At 38.7% G+C, this 20,717-nt stretch overlaps 1 protein-coding gene across 1 annotated transcript in view; it reads left to right on the forward strand.

Annotated features, from left to right (window-relative positions):
• Positions 1-20,717, forward strand: part of NPR1 (natriuretic peptide receptor 1) — a 3,300,976-nt gene that overhangs the window by 1,904,698 nt on the left and 1,375,561 nt on the right. Inside the window, exon 7 of the mRNA XM_044079969.1 lies at positions 1,874-1,958. Coding sequence (XP_043935904.1) covers positions 1,874-1,958 — 85 coding nt within the window. The remainder of the gene's footprint in view (positions 1-1,873; positions 1,959-20,717) is intronic.

Genomic DNA, 20,717 nt, shown 5'->3' on the forward strand with positions numbered 1-20,717 from the left:
AAACATATAAAAAATATATGCCATTTACAGTCTTGCTTCAATAATATGTTTGATAGGTATATGATCGTTAATACCAGGTGGGGTAGTAGCATTTAAAAGTATTTGCCATCTTACTTCCTTCACCTAATAAGGTTTTACATTATCCCCCTGTTGAACTGATTCAAAACTTCTAGTAAGGAAAATTTAAAAGTAGAACAACCACTGTTGTCCCTAATATGCTTATATAATGCATTGTTTGCATCCTCTTTTCTAATAGCATATAAGTGATCATATATCTTGTTTTTAAAAACCTCCCAGTCTTACCCACATAGTAACTGGGGCATCCACAACACTTTGCAAAATAAAAAACATTCTGTGTCTGGCAATTCCCCCTCTTAAATCTCAAAACATTCCTAGGTTTTACCTATCATGCCAGTAAAGATGGTATATCTTATCTGGACACATACATTATCCTTACATCTATGGGATTTAAGTCCAGAATCTTTAGAAAGGAGACTTTTAGTAACACCTATCTGGAGTATAACAGCTGCCTTTCCCACAGACTAAAGAAAAACATTGTTAAGGGACAATGTATAAGAGCTGCCCGTATGACCTCAGACTACCAAGAAATGTTGTTAGAAATGCAATATATAGGTAGTATGTTTAGAGAGGGAGGGTATCCTGCCCCCATTGTTGAGGATCCAGTGAGATATGTCAGTAGCGAGTGGGGGAATAAGTATAAACCCTTGTTGAGAGGGGAATTGGTGAATAGTAACCCACTAGTGAAAGACATGACTCCTAACAAATTTAGTAGAGCATGTGTATTACCATTTAATGACAACACTGGGCAAGTGAACAAGATCATCAAAAACAACTGGAACATTGTGAAATGTGATCAAGAAATCTTTTCAATAGTAGGGGATGAACCCATATTTGTGCATAGGACTGGATGCAACCTCAAGAGGAAATTTGAGAGTAGTCGACTATATATATATATATATATATATATACAGAGAGGTAAGGGAGGTACCATCATGTGTGGGCGATGCGACCAATGCCATGCTATACTGGAAGCTAAAACCTTGGTTGTAGAAAATAAAAATAAGACTGTCTTGAGATTTAAGAGGGGGAATTGTCAGACACAGAATGTTTTTTATTTTGCAAAGTGTTGTGGATGCCCCAGTTACTATGTGGGTAAGACTGGGAGGTTTTTAAAAACAGGATATATGATCACTTATATGCTATTAGAAAAGAGGATGCAAACAATGCATTATATAAGCATATTAGGGACAACAGTGGTTTTTCTACTTTTAAATTTTCCTTACTAGAAGTTTTGAATCAGTTCAACAGGGGGGTAATGTAAAACCATATTAGGTGAGAAGGAAGTAAGATGGCAAATAATTTTAAATGCTACTACCCCACCTGGTATTAATGATCATATACCTATCAAACCTATTATTGAAGCAAGAATGTAAATGGCATATATTTTTTTATATGTTTTATTTATATGTTTTTTTATATGTCTTTTAATATATCCTCGTTCATGTTATTTACATTATTTACATTATTCATGAAGGGGATATGACATCATTTAATTAATTATTTTATGAATATGGTAATTTCTTGGATGTGATTGGTTGTGTTTTATACTTAAACAATCAACTGTTGGAATTCATGTGTTCTGATGAAGTCTATACTTTTTAGATGAAAGCGCTTAACCTTTTAATTAAAGACAGTATTTATATTTTGAGCCGTTTCCTCATGTAGTATCTTATTGTGGCATTTCACATAGTGTATTTGTTATCATTGCTATTAGTGTGGGACTCCGTGGATATTGTGTTATTTAGTTTTTTTTTAAGATTTACTCTGAATTTTTTACTTTTGCTTTCTTTAGATAATTTCAGCACCTTGGAGATCATGGCAATTGTTGTGAGCCTGATTCTTTTTGGCATAATGAACATCTCCTTTGTCATTTATCGGTATGTATTTTTATTTTTACTTATTATTTTTTTTTTTTTTGTCAGACACTTAGATAATATCCAGACATTTATGCATTCAAAAAGCAACATCAGCAGCACATCCAGTGTTTAGGAAAAAAAGATACCTTAATGACAATTTTCTTCTTACTATCACCTCACCACAACTATGTTTGAAAACAACTTGTTTTATTACTGACAACCCTAATTTTCCCACATCATTTAGCGCCTACTTTTCCCTTCTTGTTTAATACTCTTTTTTGGTTACTTTGAATCTTCAAACACATTCTCAAAGGATCTGAAACATTTAAAATGAAAGTTTATTATTTTGTGGTAATTCCTTGGTTTAATCAAGGTTTGCATTTTTGTATGATATCTTGTCCTTTGACAGCGAGGAACATTGTTTGTTGTGTACTAATTTGTATTAGCAATGAGAAGTGTACTTTCAGAGTATGTTGGCATCTTCAGCTGCTTTGGGCCTTAATGGTAATGAAACTCCAAAACTGAACAGCTTTTGGTGGAAATGTAGCTCCTAGAATATCGGGACTGTAGTGTCTTGCACAGCTGTGAATATTTGTGATTTTGTTCAAGCTACTACTTAGGTTATTTTTTATTTTGCTTTTGTTTACTAGGTTCGTCTGAGTTAAAAAAAAAAAAAAACTTTTCAGCAGAGTCCTGGGGAGAAAAGCTCCAACATATTACAAACATTTTAAAACAGACATTCAGTAATTTACATGAACAGACATTAAATAGTATACATTAAAAATGACATACATTTGCGATTACTTTCATCTGAAAGTAGAGGCAACTATTATAGAATAAAAGATATTTATGCATTAGTAGATGAACATTGAACATCTGAAAAGTTGTATTTGTGGGTTTGTCAGATTTATAAATCATGTGATTAGAACTTAAAAATGCAAAGAAATGGAAGTGAGAGAAGGAACTAGGTAAGGCAGAAAATATTAACATTGTATTTAAGAGGTGAAGTGTAAAGCAGGTTTAGAGACAGTTATGCATGTGGCCTTCATAACGTTTATATTACAATTATAGATGTGGAGGTTTAGCAGTGTCACAAAATAATGTATACAGCTGGGAGACGCGAGTAAAACTATTCATATCTTGGTGAAGACTGGTTGTGGGACATAGGATTCTGAAATATCTCAATAGCTCAAGATGACAATGATGTTTTTATTGTAGACAAGTGAGGTGGTGGAGTAGTGCAGAGTGATGTATTTGAGGCTTTAGCTGATTGAGGTGGACCTAGGTTAGAATATATATCCCCACTTAGCTTTAGAGACAGAAACTTTGGGTTCTGGGGGCTAATCCACTTAAGCTTGATTTTTGGATTACTGTTTAGTTTTTGTGTGATTGTCTTAGGTTATACATAAGAATTCCTGAAAAGATGATTATAGGTGGAGGGGGTACAGTTCTGATGTTATATGAATGTGATATGCCAAATTGTTATAGTCAGAGGACTCAGTACAGTTGTGGTGTAGGAAGTCGTAACAGGTCTATGGCAGCGGGTCTACTTCAAATCGTCAAAACCCCATATAATCAAAGAAGACATTGCAAAGATGAAAATATCAAAAACCTATTTCAGTGAACCACTGCAGCAATGAAGATCTTCTCAGAATAAGTAACCACTCATCCAAAATGTAACAAAACCTAAACCGCACCATCCCTAACCCACCCAGGGTGGAGGTTATGCCCCCACATCCCCCATAACTAAATATGCCAACTCTGAAATCACACTATGGTTGGAAAAAGGGCAAAGTTCACCTTGTTGGACAACAGTTTACTTACCCTGAGAAGATCTTCATTGTTGCAGTACTTTGCTGAAATGGGTTTTTGATATTGTCGGCTTGACGATATGGTCTTTAATGATATGGGATTTCAATGATTTGAAGAGGACCCATGGCAAAATGTAGAGAGTTGTGAATCCCACTGTTAGTAGGGGTGTTATTATATGTAGTGTGTGTGGTTTTTTAGTAGACATAGAGGTAGCTAGGTAGACTGAGAGTAGGAGCTGAGTTTACGAGGAGATTGAAAATGAGGCTGAGGTGAGAAGGCTTAGTTATTAGTGTTAGATAGGATTGAATGGTAATTGCTGAGCAAGGAGGGAAATGGGTTGTAGATGGTTTAAACAAAGAGTTGATCAGATTAGTTGTTATTGTACAGATTTATAATAGGTAGAGAGTAAGGAGGGAGAGGTAGACATGTATTAACTGGCAACTGTAGAGAGACAGATGCAAAAGGTAGTTGAACAGTATGTTGTGAAAATAGTGGTGGTTATATTTACTGTGCACTGTAGAAGTGCTTCTGCAATATAGATTAATGAGTTGTGACTGAATGGGTTGGTGAGGTGAAGGGACTATGGGTGCTACAAATATACAGTAAGGGTGGGTGGGTAGGACTTGGGGGTTAGGTAGGTGGAGGGTAGTGAGCTTGAGGAATGTGATGGTGAATGGAATGGGTTACACCTGCAGAAGTAGAAAGTGCATGTGCAGAAAACAATTTTTGAAAGAATAAGGAGAAATCAGGTAGGTAAAGAGAAGACCATTTGCATGTTGCTTGTTGTATTTCCTTTAACTAGCTGGGGTAGAAGCCAGAACAAGTTTGAGTGCTGAAAACACATTCTGTAGGTTACATATAAATTGTCAGTAAGACGTATAGACAGAAGCTTAACTTTATAGTATATCTTTTCACAAAGGGCAGAAAAGGGAGTTTTACAGAGAAATGTTTACAGTTAGTCAATGCCGGGATGAAGCATTGACTACACTAATGGTCCAGACACTAGAGGCTTGGCTTGTAAAGAAGAGAAACAAGAGTTTTACTCTGCTTCCACCTATCTGGGTGGAAGGAGGGTAATGCATGAATTGGTGGGCATTAAGTGCCACTGCTCATTAACTATGCATCAAAAGCTTCAAAACTGTTATGCGGCAGTACCTGTAGAAAAAAGGTTGAAATGTCTCATTACTGTATGAAATCAAAGAATTTATGTTAGCAGAACTCAGTCCATGATACACTGTGCATTAACAGTCAGTGAACTACACTGTTATCATATTATTAATAACATAATTGAATACAGACTCTGAAAAGACTTATAGAGATGACACTCTTTGTTAAGCCATTCTAATGCTTGTACTCACTGTCTGCTAGAGTATCACGACCCAGCAAAATGTAACAGTATTTACTAATTAATCCCCAAGCATTTAAAAGCTGTGAATTAAAAACAAAGGTAATAATAGACACTTAAATGTTAGAGTAACTAAGGTATACTAATGTTTTGCAGAAGAAATAGGTATACTTTTTAAAAGGATTATAGGTATATTTTCTAACAGGATTATATCAATTGTATATTTTTATCCTGCATTAATAAATCTGTCTTAACATTGCAATCTGATATAAAGAGATTGTGTTGTAATAAATAATACTGAAACAAAATCCGTATGGTATTGTAAGCATCTCAAAACACACTGGAGGCAGAGATGCATACAAAAAGTCCAATTTTCTTTACAGAACAAAGCAAACTGAAACAGCTATAACTTACTTGGCTTTCCTCACTATTGACAGGCATATGTACACTATACACAGAGTACCTTAGAGCAAGGTTTAAAATCCATATTGGTTATGCACCACTCAGATTCAGTCCCGATACTCCAAGCTGCTAAATTAAGTCACAACTATAGGCTCTACCAGTTCCTTTCTTCAGCTTTATAAAACTAAATATTCACTTGATTATGCCTCCAGCTCCATCCACAGTAAGCCACAGTTTGGTCACTGAGTTTCAGTAATTCTGAATCTTTGGTCAGAATGCATATTCTGAACTATAATGAACCTCTAACTGAGGAAACAACTTCCTGGTTTTCTGCTTTCAGACTAAAGCCTTTATATATCAAGTAATAGGCAATCACTATTCCTATTAGCCTATGCAATACATCAGTTTCATGACTAAGTGTTGTGAGAACTTTATAGAGCTAAATACCATTACACACGCTAAAAGGCATACTACTTACTTTCCAACATGCAATGTACTAAAATTGCATGTGTGTGTGTGTGTGTGTGTGTGTGTGTGTGTGTGTGTGTGTCTGTGTGTGTGTGTATATATATATATATATATATATATATATATGGGTTCATATGATACCATCGACAACTGAGTAAATCGACAACCGGCCCTGCAGCACCACTTTACCGAAACCGCACAGCATCGACAGTTGAAATAACCGACACCGACTCTACCGACAACGCGCTACACCGACATCGCGTATTACACCTAACGGGTATTAACATGTGTGAGGTAGGGGAGGTATTTATAATGTTAGACTGAGTGACATAAGTTTAGCAATACCTCCCCTACCTCACACATGTTAATACCCGTTAGGTGTAATACGCGATGTCGGTGTAGCGCATTGTCGGTAGAGTCGGTGTCGGTTATTTCAACTGTCGATGCTGTGCGGTTTCGGTAAAGTGGTGCTGCAGGGCCGGTTGTCGATTTACTCAGTTGTCGATGGTATCATATGAACCCATATATATATATATATATATATATATATATATATATATATATATATATATATATATCTAGAGAGAGAGAGAGAGAGAGATAGAGAGAGATTGCCACTTATGTGAAGCTTGGAAGGAGGAAAGGCTGTTTTCAAGTTCATATAATGTCGATTCAGAAAATGTTCGACTCCACATTAGTGAATAATAGTGTGCTTTCGCTAATGTGAAATCGAGGTTCTGATAACAAATTACACCACAGTGGGGATCGTGAAATGCACCATTTTCTCACTGTAGTGTGATCTTGGAGTTGGAATATATAATATGCAGGTGTGAGGGGGGGGCAGCCTTCCACATGGAGGGTGCAGGTGGGCTTGCCCCCCCAGCAAAAACATTGGCAGTAACACAGACTTTCAACATTGGAACTTCTAGTGTTCAAATGTTGATTCCGCGTTACCATTTCCAAAATTTTGGTAATTCATTATTACCAGTTTCAGCAAACTGATATGATCAAAAGGTGGAAAATTATTTTGATTTTCCACATTTTGATAGTAAATCTATACATATATATTGAATGTGCTGCTGTGGTCCCGTGGGGTCGGTCTTCTGATTCTTGTCTTGTGTAGAACTGTCTTCGGTGGTTGAGCCTATTGTAGAGTGTGCTTCTGCTGATGTCCTAGAAGAGCTAATTAAGCAAAATAAAATTGAAGATTGAATTTTAAAAAATGTTATTAAAATAACAGTTTAGTATAGGGTAGACAAAACAAACAAAAAAAAAAACTTGCAGACTCAATGCTATTGTAATCCAGTCCTTTATTGTAGGGAGATGAGTGATGCTGTGCACTACAGTAACAAATCAGTGTTTTTTTTATACAGTAGAAAAGTGAATGGTAACCTGCATGGAGTCTTCCTTCTGGGAGTGTCTGTGACTGGATGGGGCATGGCCTACACAAGAGGTTGATCAAATGATGGGTGTCCACCACATGCTATATTTGCAACAATCATTTATTTCAGTAAAGTTCTTATAATCTCAGATATATGACAGTTATCTTTCCTAAGTTTTAACGACAGAAACTTCCTTTTCTTTCCAATGTTAATCCTAACTAAAGTAAAATCACATAACATACTTACAAAATCATACATTTAAAAATAAAAAATAAAAACAAAAGATAAAGAACAAGTGGTAATACTGACAGGTATGGTCTCTTAAGTAATTCTGTGAACATCCTGTGCGATGTGCAGTTCAAAAAGGAAGAAACGTGTGTGTGAGGTAGAGTGCATATCTGTTCTGCTGGACTCTTACTGGTCTTCAACGGATTTGCCCATTTATAACTGAATATACTATAATGAAGTGCAACAATAAAATAATAAAGTTACTTGGACTAGTGGATGTACTACTGGGGACTAAGGAAAGATAAAAATGGAAATAATTCCATGGGGATCAACCAGTAAATCATTTACAACAGACCACAATACTAAAATTAAATAAAATTGCCAAGTACACTGAAAAATAACAAAGTACATTGATGAATACGCATTAAAGCTGATGAGGATAATTGAAGAGACTCTCCACCAAATATTTTATTTACTTAGGATTCAGTCAATAAATGAAAATAACAATCTTGCCTGTCTTGTTGCCCTCAGTACAACATGTGGTGGTGGAGTTTTCTCATGTTGAGGGCACAATTGATGGAAAAAATGGTGTTCAATTCATGAGGTTTGCCTGCTCTTAACTTAATCTGCCACTTTGTTCTTTCCTTTCTAGTTTGCCAATTTTGTTTCCATCCAGCTGGCTATGTCAATGCATTTCAGGATGAGGAATTTGAAGGTGTTGTATCCTTGTTGTTCCTTAGCATGTTTGGCTAAGGGACTCTTCAATGTGCCATTTATGATGTTTGAGTAATGCTGGGCTATCTAGTTTTAAGTTTGTTAATGGTTGTCCTCATATAAAATGTGTGGCAGTGATTGCATTAAGCCCTGTAAAAAGCTGTATCTGTGTTGCAGTTCTCATAGAGGTGGTTGGGGTAGGACTTCCTGATATTGGAAACAGGATCTGCTACTCATATATTTGCAGTAGCTTCAGTATGGTGGGCCACGTGGACTGTCCCTTTCAGGTTATCATTATCCTTAGGATGGTGGGAGTTTTGGACATAACTCTGGATGTTTGTGCTTTTTCTGATGATAAACCTTGGCTGTTGGGGGAGCATCTTGCTAGGGTTCTGGTTTTCTGTGATGATACAGGGTATAAAGCACACAAACATATCATTGTTGGAGCTTTCCTGTGTCCTGAAAGAGTGCTCTTCAAACTATCTGAAGATATACAGAGCTGAGTATATTTTTCTGGCACTTCAGAGTTGTGTACTGGTAATTGTTGTTTGACTAATTTTATATCATTGCTGGCTGACTTCAGAGTTGTGCACTGTTATTTTTGCTTCACTGTATAGTTTTTCAGATCTCTGCTGAAGGTGTTGGTTTTCCCATACCCACCCTCCTTATTCATGTGTTGTTATTTTCCCTATTCCTGTGTTGTTGTTTAAATTTGGAGGTTTTTGCAATTGCCCGCCCCCACTGTAGATTTGATCTGGGACACTCCCCCCAGTCCCATCTCTTTACCTCATTCTACCTAATAGACTCCTTCTGCATTGTTTTTAGTCATTTTTAATTTAATTGCATTTTTTTAAACTGTTTGGTCTAACATTGCTACATACTCAAGTGTGCTAGCTTGCACTGGATTTGAATTGTTTTGACTGCTGTTTTAGCTACTTTTCTGTATATATAAAAAAAAAAAAAAATTCCTGTAACTAGTGTAGTCCAGATTCAGATTTGCTGTATCCAGGACTGTATGTAAGCTTCTGAGCCCCCCCCCCCCAAGCCTTCTGTGTTGGATGGAAGCCTTCTAGCGTATCAGTGGGAATGGTAAGCACTAGGTAACCTATCTACCACATAAGGAGTGATTCTGGCCCAGAAATTGTAGTTATTGGCCGTTTGGGCAGTTTTTCCATCTCTCTCAACTTTCTGATTTAAAAGCCCACATTTGCACTTGTTTCCCCCCTTTCCTGTAACTAGTTTAGTCCAGATACAGATTCTTACTTTTAGCACTTGAATTTGCTTATTTGTGATCAGCACTTGTTCAGAACTTGTAAGCACTAAATAACCTACTAATTACTACAGCACTCAACCTTCTTCATTACCTAGAGGAAAACAGTTTTGGTACTTACTTTCCTCACTTGCTTAGAGAAAAGCAGCTCTTGTACTCACTTTCCTCACTTATCTAGAGGAAAATAGTTTTTTATTCAGGCATGTCCAAGGGTCAGCTCCCAGTGTTCTCTCCTGTCTATCTGATGAATCTGGGCATCTTGGGGCAATGTAGAAATTGCCTAATGTACACAGACAACCCTCTCCTCCTACCACCCAACACTACAACCTGTGAGAGATGCACTTATCTAGCCAAACTGGAGGTAAAGCTCTCTCCAATCAAGACTGAACTTGACAGTCAAGAGGAGAAGGTAAACACTTGCACCACACCACACTCATCACATAGTCTCACTAAATCTACACCACCAAAATCCACACATAGAAATACAAAAACATTTGCGGAGGCTCTCAATAATAATCTGCTCAAGCAACAGAAACCTCCAAAGAAGAAATGCAAGCAACCTTCACCCCCAACACAACCCAAATGACACATAGTCCGCAGACTCAGTGTGCCACTCAACCACAGCCAATAAGGCAAAACAACGTACCCAACACACTAGTCATAGGTGACTCTATAGTCAGGCACACTGATGTCCCACTCACCAGGCTAAACAAGGAAAAGGTTACTGTCAGCTGCCTGTTGGGTGCCAGGATCCGCCACATAACCCACGCACTCAGGTCACTCCACAACAAGTACAAATATGACTCTGTCATTGTCCATGTTGGTGTGAACAACCTGAGATGTTCCTCCCTGGACTACATGAAAAATGATATGGAAGAGCTCTCCGATCTTGTAGCCCAGGCAGGTATGACCCTAGCCCTGAGTAGCATTCTGCCATTACTCAGGATGATGCAGCAGTACAAGGACAAAATGATTGACTTCAACAATTGGCTAAGCTTCTGGTGCCATTCTAAAGGGATCCAGTATCTGTCTGCCTAGGATGACATGGTCGACAGACCACGATGCTTTGCCAGAGATGGCCTGCACCTGTCACCCCTGGGATTCCAGATACTGGCTAAGGTTCTTGCCGCCCCTATAGTGCCTTTTTTAGGCAAGGTTCAAATGACAAATTCACCACCGTAACAGGAACAGGCAAGCAAACACTGAGGATGATGCTACTCAATGCCAGAAGTCTAAATCTCAAAATGCACTCACTTGAGACACTCCTTAAAATGGAGAACATCGATATCTGTGCAGTGACTGAGACCTGGTTCAAGGCACCAGAGAGTACCCCTGCACTACCAGGCTATAACTCATACCACACTTTTCGGCCATGTAACCTGGACCGGAACACCAAAGGTGGAGGTGTATCCATATTCATTAAGGATATTCACACCTCCAGGCTAGTTGCTCAGCATAATGCAGCCGAGGTTATCCAAGTGCAAGTAACTCTGGGCAAAACTGCAATCCAAATTGTAGCTTGCTACAGATCACCCACCATGCTCCAGGATTCCCACTCCTCTTTTCTTGATGTACTGGAAAATATTAGGGTTCAACCAAACACCCTAATAATGGGTGATTTCAACTACCCCACCATTAACTGGGAAAACTACTCATGTACCAACTCCTTCGCTCAACGCTTTCTGGAATTCATAAACTCCAATGCCCTGGATCAACTTATCCACACCCCCACCAGGGGCAACAATATCCTAGATCTAGTCATTACCAATATGAGTGACCAGTGTTCCACACCTGAAGTCAATGCCTCGTTGGTCCGATCCGACCATAAGCTAATTACCCTAGATATCCACATCCTGCCTCCATCCCCCATTAAGGAAACCATAATAAAAAATTTCTCCAAAGCCAACTTCATGTTTCTTAAGACAGAAGTGGTGAACTTCATGACACCCATGCAGATGGACAATACAGTTACGACTACTGAATCCTACACAATTGCACTTTATAAGCACTTACATGAGTGCATGGATCGTGCTATCCCAAACAGAACCAAGATGCTATCCTCCAAAAAAGGAAGCCAATCTGGTGGTCCCCTGCCATAAACAAACTGTACAACAGAAGGAAGAAACTCTTGCAAAAGAGAGTAAAATCCCATGAGTGGAGGAGCTCCCTGGTCAGCCTCAGTAAGAAGCTGCGATCCCTGATAAAATCCTCCAAAGCTAGTTATGAAAACAAAATTGCCACTGATTCTAAAGACAACCACAAAGCATTCTATAGCTATGTCAAGTATCTGAATGGCAACACTCAGATCTGCTCTGAGTTACAGCACAATGGCACTAAATATACAGACCCAACTGATATTGCCAACATCCTGGCAGATAGGTTCAGTGCTAACTTTACCCCCCTCTCACCCCCTAAAGAGACCATCTCTATACCGTAAGAATGCAAAGTTCCTATAATCACGGCTGCACAGGTAAAAACCACACTATCCAAAGCCAAGAACACAGCATCCATGGGACCAGACAACATCCCAGGCTGCGTTCTACACGAACTACAGAACGAACTGGCACCCCACCTAAGTACCATGTTCAATCATAGCCTTACGTCAGGCTTTGTGCCTGCTGAATGGCGCACAGCAATGGTTATCCCACTCCACAAGGGGGGAGCCACCATGGACCCCGGGAACTACCGCCCCATTAGCCTGACGAGCCTGGTCAGCAAGGTCATGGAACATATTATCATCATGGAACTTATAAACAAAGACATTGGTAATCTCCAAACTCGGGATCCCACCCAGTTTGGGTTTGTAAATGGCAGATCATGTCTCCTAAACCTGATACACTTCTTTGAAGCAGTCACCAAAGCCGTAGACAAGGGTAAGGTGGTTCACACAGCCTATCTAGATCTTGCCAAGGCTTTTGACACCATCCCCTACTCTAGAATTATAGATAAACTCACTAAACTAGGTATAAATCCCTATGTCACAAGATGGGTTGCCAACTGGCTCACTGACAAAACCCACACTGTGAAAGTAGCAGACTCCAAATCCGACTTCAGACCAGTGACAAGTGGAGTACCACAGGGTTCAGTCCTGGGTCCTCTCCTGTTTGGTATCTACTTCTCTGAAGTACAGACTAACACAGAAGGTCTTTGGCTAATGAAGTTCGCAGATGACTGCAAACTAGGAGCCATAATCGAAACTCCTAACGATGTGGACATCCAACAAAAGGGCCTCACTGAGACAGATGCCTGGTGGCAAAGCCATGGCCTCAAGCTCAATGCCAAAAAGTGCATTGTCATCCCCTTTGGTAAAAACTCTGTACCCATGAACTACAACATAGGCGGTAGTATACTTAACACCGAAAGTGTGATAAGAGACCTTGGGACACAGGTGGACAGTAGTCTCTCCTTTGATAATCACATCGCCACAGTACTCAGGAAATCCTTCTACGTGGCACACCTCATCACAAAAGGTTTCTCATCCAGAAAAAAAGAGGTCATTGTTCCCCTCTACTCATCACTCATTAGACCCATTATAAAGTACAACGCTCCTTTTGGTATGTACCTCACAAGACATCTCCAACAACTGGAAAGGCCGCAGAAATACCTCACAAAGAGGATTACCGGCCAAAAAACAGATGCCCTACGCTGACCGTCTCAAAAAACTCCATCTTTACTCCATCGCATATCGCCTACTCAGAGGTGATCTCTGCCTAACATACAAAGCTATGTCAAACCCAGAGCTGTTGGACATGCTCCACTTAAAGAAATCCCAATACCTCCAAGCTACACGCTCTAGGGACCTACACCTTGTCACCACAATAAACAGAACATGCCGGAGGGATAGATTCCTGTCCCAGAGACTTCCCATACTCTGGAATAAACTATCTATCTATATCAAACAAAGCTCCTCATTAGCACTCTTTAAGAAAAATCTTGATGATTGGATGGGAAATAGGAAATTCACCTCGGGGATCACCTCTGTGGCTCTGCTCGACAGTGGCACAGGAAAATAATTTTCTTGGGTGGCAAAAGCCAGGGTACCTTTTTGACTGAGCTTGTATAGGCCCCAGGGCCAATAGACTAGTACCTACCTATGAACCTATGAAACCTTACTTTGACCCATGTCAGCATTTTAACTGTGTGTATCCAACAAAAACAACACAGGGAAAAGATGCACTACAACTGGGCAAATAACCACAAGCAAATGTAGGCCTTGTTTGAAAGTTACTTACAATTTAGTTTGAAAAATATATGACACCATGTATGCCTCACTCCATGTCTACACCTCTGACATTCTGCACTCACATTGGTAAACATATAATATAGCCAGTGAGAATTTTTTTGTGGAAGTTCTGCTGCACAGATTTTTTATTTTTGCATATTAGGGTACTGTGTATATCCTGGTTCACATTTCATAATTATTGCAGTACCCAGCTTTCTTCATTTGCATTTGGTTACCTGGATGTTTCGGATGGGTCATACAAGATGCCTTTTCAGTGAAGGACCCAGAAGAAAGATCCAACATCATATTTAATAAGAGAAAAATGTGAAAAGCTTTTATAGCAGACCCATTGTGATTACAAATAGTATTTGAAATATAGTGATTACAGATTCAGCATAGACTAGGAATCTAGGTGAATTTGACAAGTAGTTGTTAAAGAAGGAAAAGCATTAACAAGGGGAATTGCAGCAGAGGGGGTAGTTATTGTACACTTTTGTAGAAGAGTGGGAAGAGGAGTACAAGAACAGAAAGAGGTCAAGATCCAAATGCTGATAAAGATCCATATTAAAATGTGTAAAAATCTATAAGACTGATTGCAAAAGTGGGTGATGGAGGATGGAATTATTAGTAGTTCGATCAAGGATACAGCAAAGAAAAGATTAAGAATTCACATCAACAGTTATGAAAAGAGCTAAATTCTAGATGTACTGATCTGAGGAGATTCTCTGTGGTTTGAGAGAACAAGTAGTACAAGGAGTAATTGATCAACCAGGAGAGCAAGAGCAGGAATTTATAGTTAAGCAGATGAGTGCAGAGAAATGTCATGAAACTGTTTTGAGTTTGGTGTTATCTAAGGGCAGATGGCAACTGGTACCAGTATCTGGCAGCATGGCACGAGTCCCATTCATCTCTTATCTTATCTGTTGTCTTTCTCTTTCATCTCTTATCCTGTCACCCACCTTTTCCTTTAATCTTTGTATATACACATTTTTGAAAGTAAGGGTGTAGGGTCATATGCAGGCAGATTGTTTATTAACTAAGAGAACAACATAAGAGAGAGTACTGAACCTTAAGGAACTCCATTATTAAGAGGAATGGTAAGAAATGCGGCTGCACCAATTTGAAGTGCCAGTTAGTTGAGATCTCTTTAAACCAATTTGTTGCTTGTCCACTTATTCCTTAACTGGTGAGAGAGTTTAACAAGTGGCAGTGGTCAAATAAGTCAAAAGGTTTTGCAAGACTGATGAAAATGACCTTGTTAGAAATCATCTTGTTTTGTCATCTGATAGAAGGCCGTCTTTGTGCTCCTACCTGACCAGAAGTCTTGTTGGTGACTTGAAATAATCCTGTAAGTGTGAATGTGTTGTAGCTGGTTGCAAATTAACCTTTTCAAGTAGTTTTGCTTATAGCAGTCAGGGTCTTCTTGAGTAGACCAAATTTACACTTACCTGAATTGTAGATTCTGGAGATGACAACACTGAACATGCAATAAACTGAATCTGAACATTACAGATTTCTTTACAGGGAACAACATGGGGACATTTGCCCTTTTCCTCACTGTAGTGAGAACCTGGAGTTGGTATATTTAGTTAGGGTGGGTATGGGGGGGGCATAGCATCCCTACCTGGGTGGATTTGACATACTTTGCTGTGTCATTTTGTTAATTGCTGGCCAAGTGTCTTCTTTCCCTGTAAAAAACTTCGGTAATGTGATAGTTCAGTTTATTGCAATTTTGGTGTCATCGTCTCTGCAGTTCAGGTAAGTGTAAATTCATTATACCAAAGTAGACACAGCAGGCAAGACTGAGATAGGTTTGATATAATTAGCACTGGAAATGTTTAAGCTTTAGGACGTGGCTTAACTGACTATTTTCTGTAGGTTGGACACAATAGTTTTAATGAGGAATAGGGTGTGTAGATGTTTCATTGGTTGCAGTAACTGTAATTTTTAGTGTTTTAAAAAAATCAGGAGATAGAAATGGAAGTGCTTGATAAATCTATAACACTAATGGAAGACCTATTTCCTGTGTGGCATGTTGAGATAAGTCCCCTGTTTGTAGACTATGTTTTGGGTTTGGGGGTTGGCATATTGGCTAAAGTGTTTACCTCATAGACCTAAGGTACAGCGTTTAAATCTCACCTTTTGAGTGAAATTGGCTAGGCTTAAAATGGCCCACAAGGGCAGTTAGTCTAGTACTTACCTATGAAGCCATTTAGAATGACCATATGTACACCCCAACCTTTTGATCCAAGTTATTACATACCACTTTCCATTATTTAAAGTTTCCTTCAACTAAGTAATGTTCTGCATACTTTATATACCAAATCCTTAGCTAAAACAGCAAGATAGACCACAAAATATTTAAATGGCTCCCTAGTGAAATGTTGACACTCAAAAGGTTTAGTTCCAACATGCTGATAAAAAAAGACCAAAAATCCAGAATAAGAGCAAATCACATTGCTCTTCTCCTTTAAATTTCTTTTTTTCCAGAGGGACAAGCCGACCCTGCACCACTTATTGAGGGTGCTAAGCTCACTACACTCCACTGACCTTATATATACCAACTCTGAGACTGCCATACCTCAGACAAAAGGGTATATTCCAGGAAATGGTCATCTCAGAGTTCTTATATGTAAGTCCACATTTTTGAAATTTCAATCTCCATGTTTCAGGACTCGCTGTAGCGGGTCCTGACATTTCAAATGGTTAATCCTCAGACATGGGCATTGTTTCTTCAAACAGTTATGTGGCTCATATATATATATATATATATATATATATATATATATATATATATATATATATATATATATATATTATAGCCTGAATAAGCCACAACATTCTATAATAGATTGAACTGGATTGAAGGGTCTTTTTTAGGATCCATACATTGTCAGAAAATCATCATCATCATCATCACCATCATCATCATCACAGGTATTCCCCTTTTCCCATTTTCCATGGGGTCATGGTGTGGAGTTAACTGTTACCACCTCTATTGATCCAGTGTCACTCCCACTTTCTTTCAGTCATACTCAGTTGTTGCAGGTCTTATCTCATGCAGTCCATCCATCTCTTGACTAGATGACATCATCTCCTTTTGCCTTCTTCCTTCCTCTGCCAAATCTGCTTTACTAAATCACCTTCTGCTTTTCTGCATGTGACCAAACCTTCACAGTCTGTTTTCATTGCAAATGCTGGATACTTTAGCTACATCTCTGATGTCTTCATTTCTTTATCTGTCCTACAATGTACATCTCACTACCTGCCTCAGGCACTTCATCTCCATCACCTCAAGCTTCCGCAGCCACCCTGCCTTCACATCTCAGGTGTCTGTGCTGTGCAGAATCACCTATTGCAACACCATTTTCTACATGTTACTTCTTTGGCACTCTTTTGTTATACACTACCCTGACACCCATGTCAGTTGGGTGAAACACTTTTGATTCTAGCGTTGACCTCCTTATTCAGATGTCCTTCTCTTAAACTACTGCTCCTATATATATGAAGCTTTTAACCTATTCCACTCTTTTCCTTTCTGTTTCAAGCCACAGGCTTTTTTGATTCCCCCATTTGCTGGTATGACCACTGTCTTGTCTGTATTCAGGATTATCCTGTGTGCCTTCACTGTTTCATTCCAGGTCCCTATCATTTGCTGGAGTCCCTATTGAAAGACTGATTGTGCTGCTACATCATCTCCATACAGTAGCTTTGTTGATCTGGCCCCTCCAGCCTGTTTGTTTGCATTTTCCATCACCAGTATGAACAGCATTGGGCTCAGAACCAAATCCTGATGCACCCTCGCCCCCACTGGGAACCCTGTATGACTCCAATCACTGTCTGTACTTGTGTCATTGGATCTTTGTACATAGTCTGTACTAATTCTAACGGGGTTTCTGGGACTTCAGATAATCACATTTGTTTTCCTGGGACCTTTTCATATGCTCTCTTAATGTCTAGGAATGTCAAGTTAGACACTATCCTCATCTTCAGCTTCCTCTCCACTATGTCTCACTGCAAACTTTAGGTCAGTTGTACTTCATCCTGATCTGAATCTGAACTGCTTACCTTCCATCTTACTTCCTACTGTGCATACTTGTTTATCAGTCACTTTAATGCATCAGTCACTTTAATGCATTGTGACAGGACTTTGATATCCCTTTACCACCTAAAGTTGTGAACATTCACTTTGCTCTTGTACAAAGGTATTAGGGTGCTTATTCTGCAGTTATCTGGGAACAGTCATTTCAACACTGCAATGAATACCCTCTGGAGCCATGTCTCTCTTAATGTACCCAATATATGGATCATAGCTGCTTTGACTTCATTTGAACTTGCTGCTTCCCCTGACTTCATTTTCTTTATTACACCTCATAATTCTTCTACAGTGGGTTCTCCTTACTCTTTCACCTTAGGAAGTGCAGCTTCTGTGGGTTGTTTTATATTGTATTTAAGTACTTTCTTTGCATTTCTCTTGCTGTATTGTATCCTGATAAATCTTTGAGCCATGTGCTGAGCCACTTTCCAGAAGCTGGTAGAGGTTCTCTGTCTCCTTGTTTTTTTTTGTCATTGTGACTGCTGTCATAGCCTCTTTGGTAAACAACCAATGTTCCTCATTACCTTGTCTGTCTTTTTCTATCTCCTGCTTCTTGCTGCATTCCTTCTTTTCTAATAGCTTTCTGGACTTTTGCATTCCACCACCACTTTCCTTATATACCTTATTTTAATACCTGGCCCAACTATATATCTATTCTATTGTCTTCACCTATGCTGTTTGAGATGTTGCTATTCTTTTTTTATTTCACCTTTTTCTTCTTTCTCCTATGATGTTAGAGCCCTGAATATTCCTGAATAACTGGGCTTTTGCTTCAGCCAACTCTTAAGTCTTAGCCTAGTCTCTGTTGACCCTAGAGCATTCAATGACTACTGCTTGTAGCTGATTGTGGCCACCAGTCATTTATGCTGAGGAAAAGACATTTCATGAGGGATGTCTTTGCAACATCTGATTTGACCCCATAACTAAGTGGGGCATTACACACTAACGCACAAAGGTGAACCAAATCGATCCACATAGTTGCTGTATGGGCTCCAGTGATCCAAAATGCTTCATGCACCTGCACAGATTCTTTCTCTATAGTGAATAAAAGCAAACACCTTCTACCATTGCACTGTGGAATAACGCCAGAGACACCTGACATTACTTTACATTGTACTGAATGGAAGCAAACTTCTTCTACTGTTACTTCATATACCAACACAAGATATAACTGCTGCTATTTTTGCATTTATTCTGCTTTGAAATCTCACATCCCTGCTTGCTCTTGTTTCATTGCCTGAAAGCAGGAAGGAGCAGGAAACAGACATGAGCAAAATAAACTGCTCAAAGCCACAGTACGCTGCCTCAGGAAAACGTAGGATTTTTTTATTGTTAAACTGACTGTACATGGTCACTCAAAAAAGTAAGAAAACTTTTGTTTTTTGTCAATTTAATATTGTGGCCAGGGCCCCCTTACAAGCATTGGGCCCTAGCCAACTGTCTAGTTTGCCTAGCACTGGATCCAGCCCTGGCACCAACTGCCCCAAGTAGATGGCTATTCTCCTTGAAAAGCTTCTATTGTCTCCATTATGTGCCTTAATTTTTTCTGCTCCTGTACTGGAGGAGCATAAAGACAGAACACTGTTAGTATATTCATTTGCCAGTATTCATTCAATACAACATATCTCACCCAAATACCACTTACCTTCTCATTAGCTGTGATTTGGTAAGCAGATATAACAGCAAAACAACCCCGTCATATATGTTCTGATTTGCTATGCTCTATTTTATTTAACTTGTTTCCACTAATCTCACAACAGCAGGCTTGGCATGCTTTAAAAAAGTCAGGACCCTACATTAATATCTGACAACATTTCCAAAAAATATATATACATAAGTACATTGTTAAGACCCCCCCCCAAAAAAAAAATAAACAACAGTAGCAGGAGTTAATAAAATATAAAAGACATATAATTATTAACATTTTGCTTAACCTCTCACCCCATTGACATTTATTTTCCAAGGCTAGAGCAGTCATTGTCACATAGACCACCTGGCAAACAACAACACAGAAGTGCATAACGGGAGAGCACATATTTCTGGTATTTTACTGTTATTCTGTATCCATGAAATACAATTCCTGAATACCTACTTGCAAATAAGGCATATAGAAATATAAGAAAAAAAAACAGCAACACCAAGTGGGAAACAATTCCAAATTGAGCTTGGTAGTGAATTACTTAATATATGCCATTTACGTTTAACCAGGTAACATTCTTTTGGTCATCATCTCCTCTTTCCCTTCCTCTGCTACTTTTCCTCTCTTCTCCTCTCATCTTCCTGTCACTCTTCCCATATTTTATACTGTCCACTATTCCTTCCATCTTTTATTAATAATGACTTATCCTCAAAGCTTAACCTTAGCCTTCTTATGTAGCCAAGAGGGCTGTTAAATTGTAAAAGTTGTAGAAATACAATAATGTAAACCAGTTAGTTACAGAAAACTGTAAAGCCTTATAAATGTAAATACAATGACATTTGTATTATGTAAATATTACTGTTGTCTCTTCTGTCATCTCAATTGTATTGCAAACTGTGAATTACTGTACATGTATTAAATGTCCTGTTATTGGACCTTTTCTCCCAGGGCATCCACTGAAAATGGGTCTAATGCCCTGTCAAACTTTTCCAGTAAACAAAATTCAGATCGATAAATAAGTTCAAGAACACCACCACTAACTTGTATTCCCCATTCCAGTCCATGGCACATCTTTTAAAAAGTAATTAATATGCTTCTTTTTAATAAACAGAAGTATCCATAGAAAAATATTTACCATAGGCTGTCCTTGAATTGTGTTCAACATGTACCAAAGGCTTCAGTTTGACTCCTGTCACTTTATT

Source organism: Protopterus annectens, chromosome 8.part0 (assembly GCF_019279795.1).
Source record: "Protopterus annectens isolate FY-2018-M chromosome 8.part0, PAN1.0, whole genome shotgun sequence".
In the NCBI taxonomy this organism is placed as follows: domain Eukaryota; kingdom Metazoa; phylum Chordata; order Ceratodontiformes; family Protopteridae; genus Protopterus; species Protopterus annectens.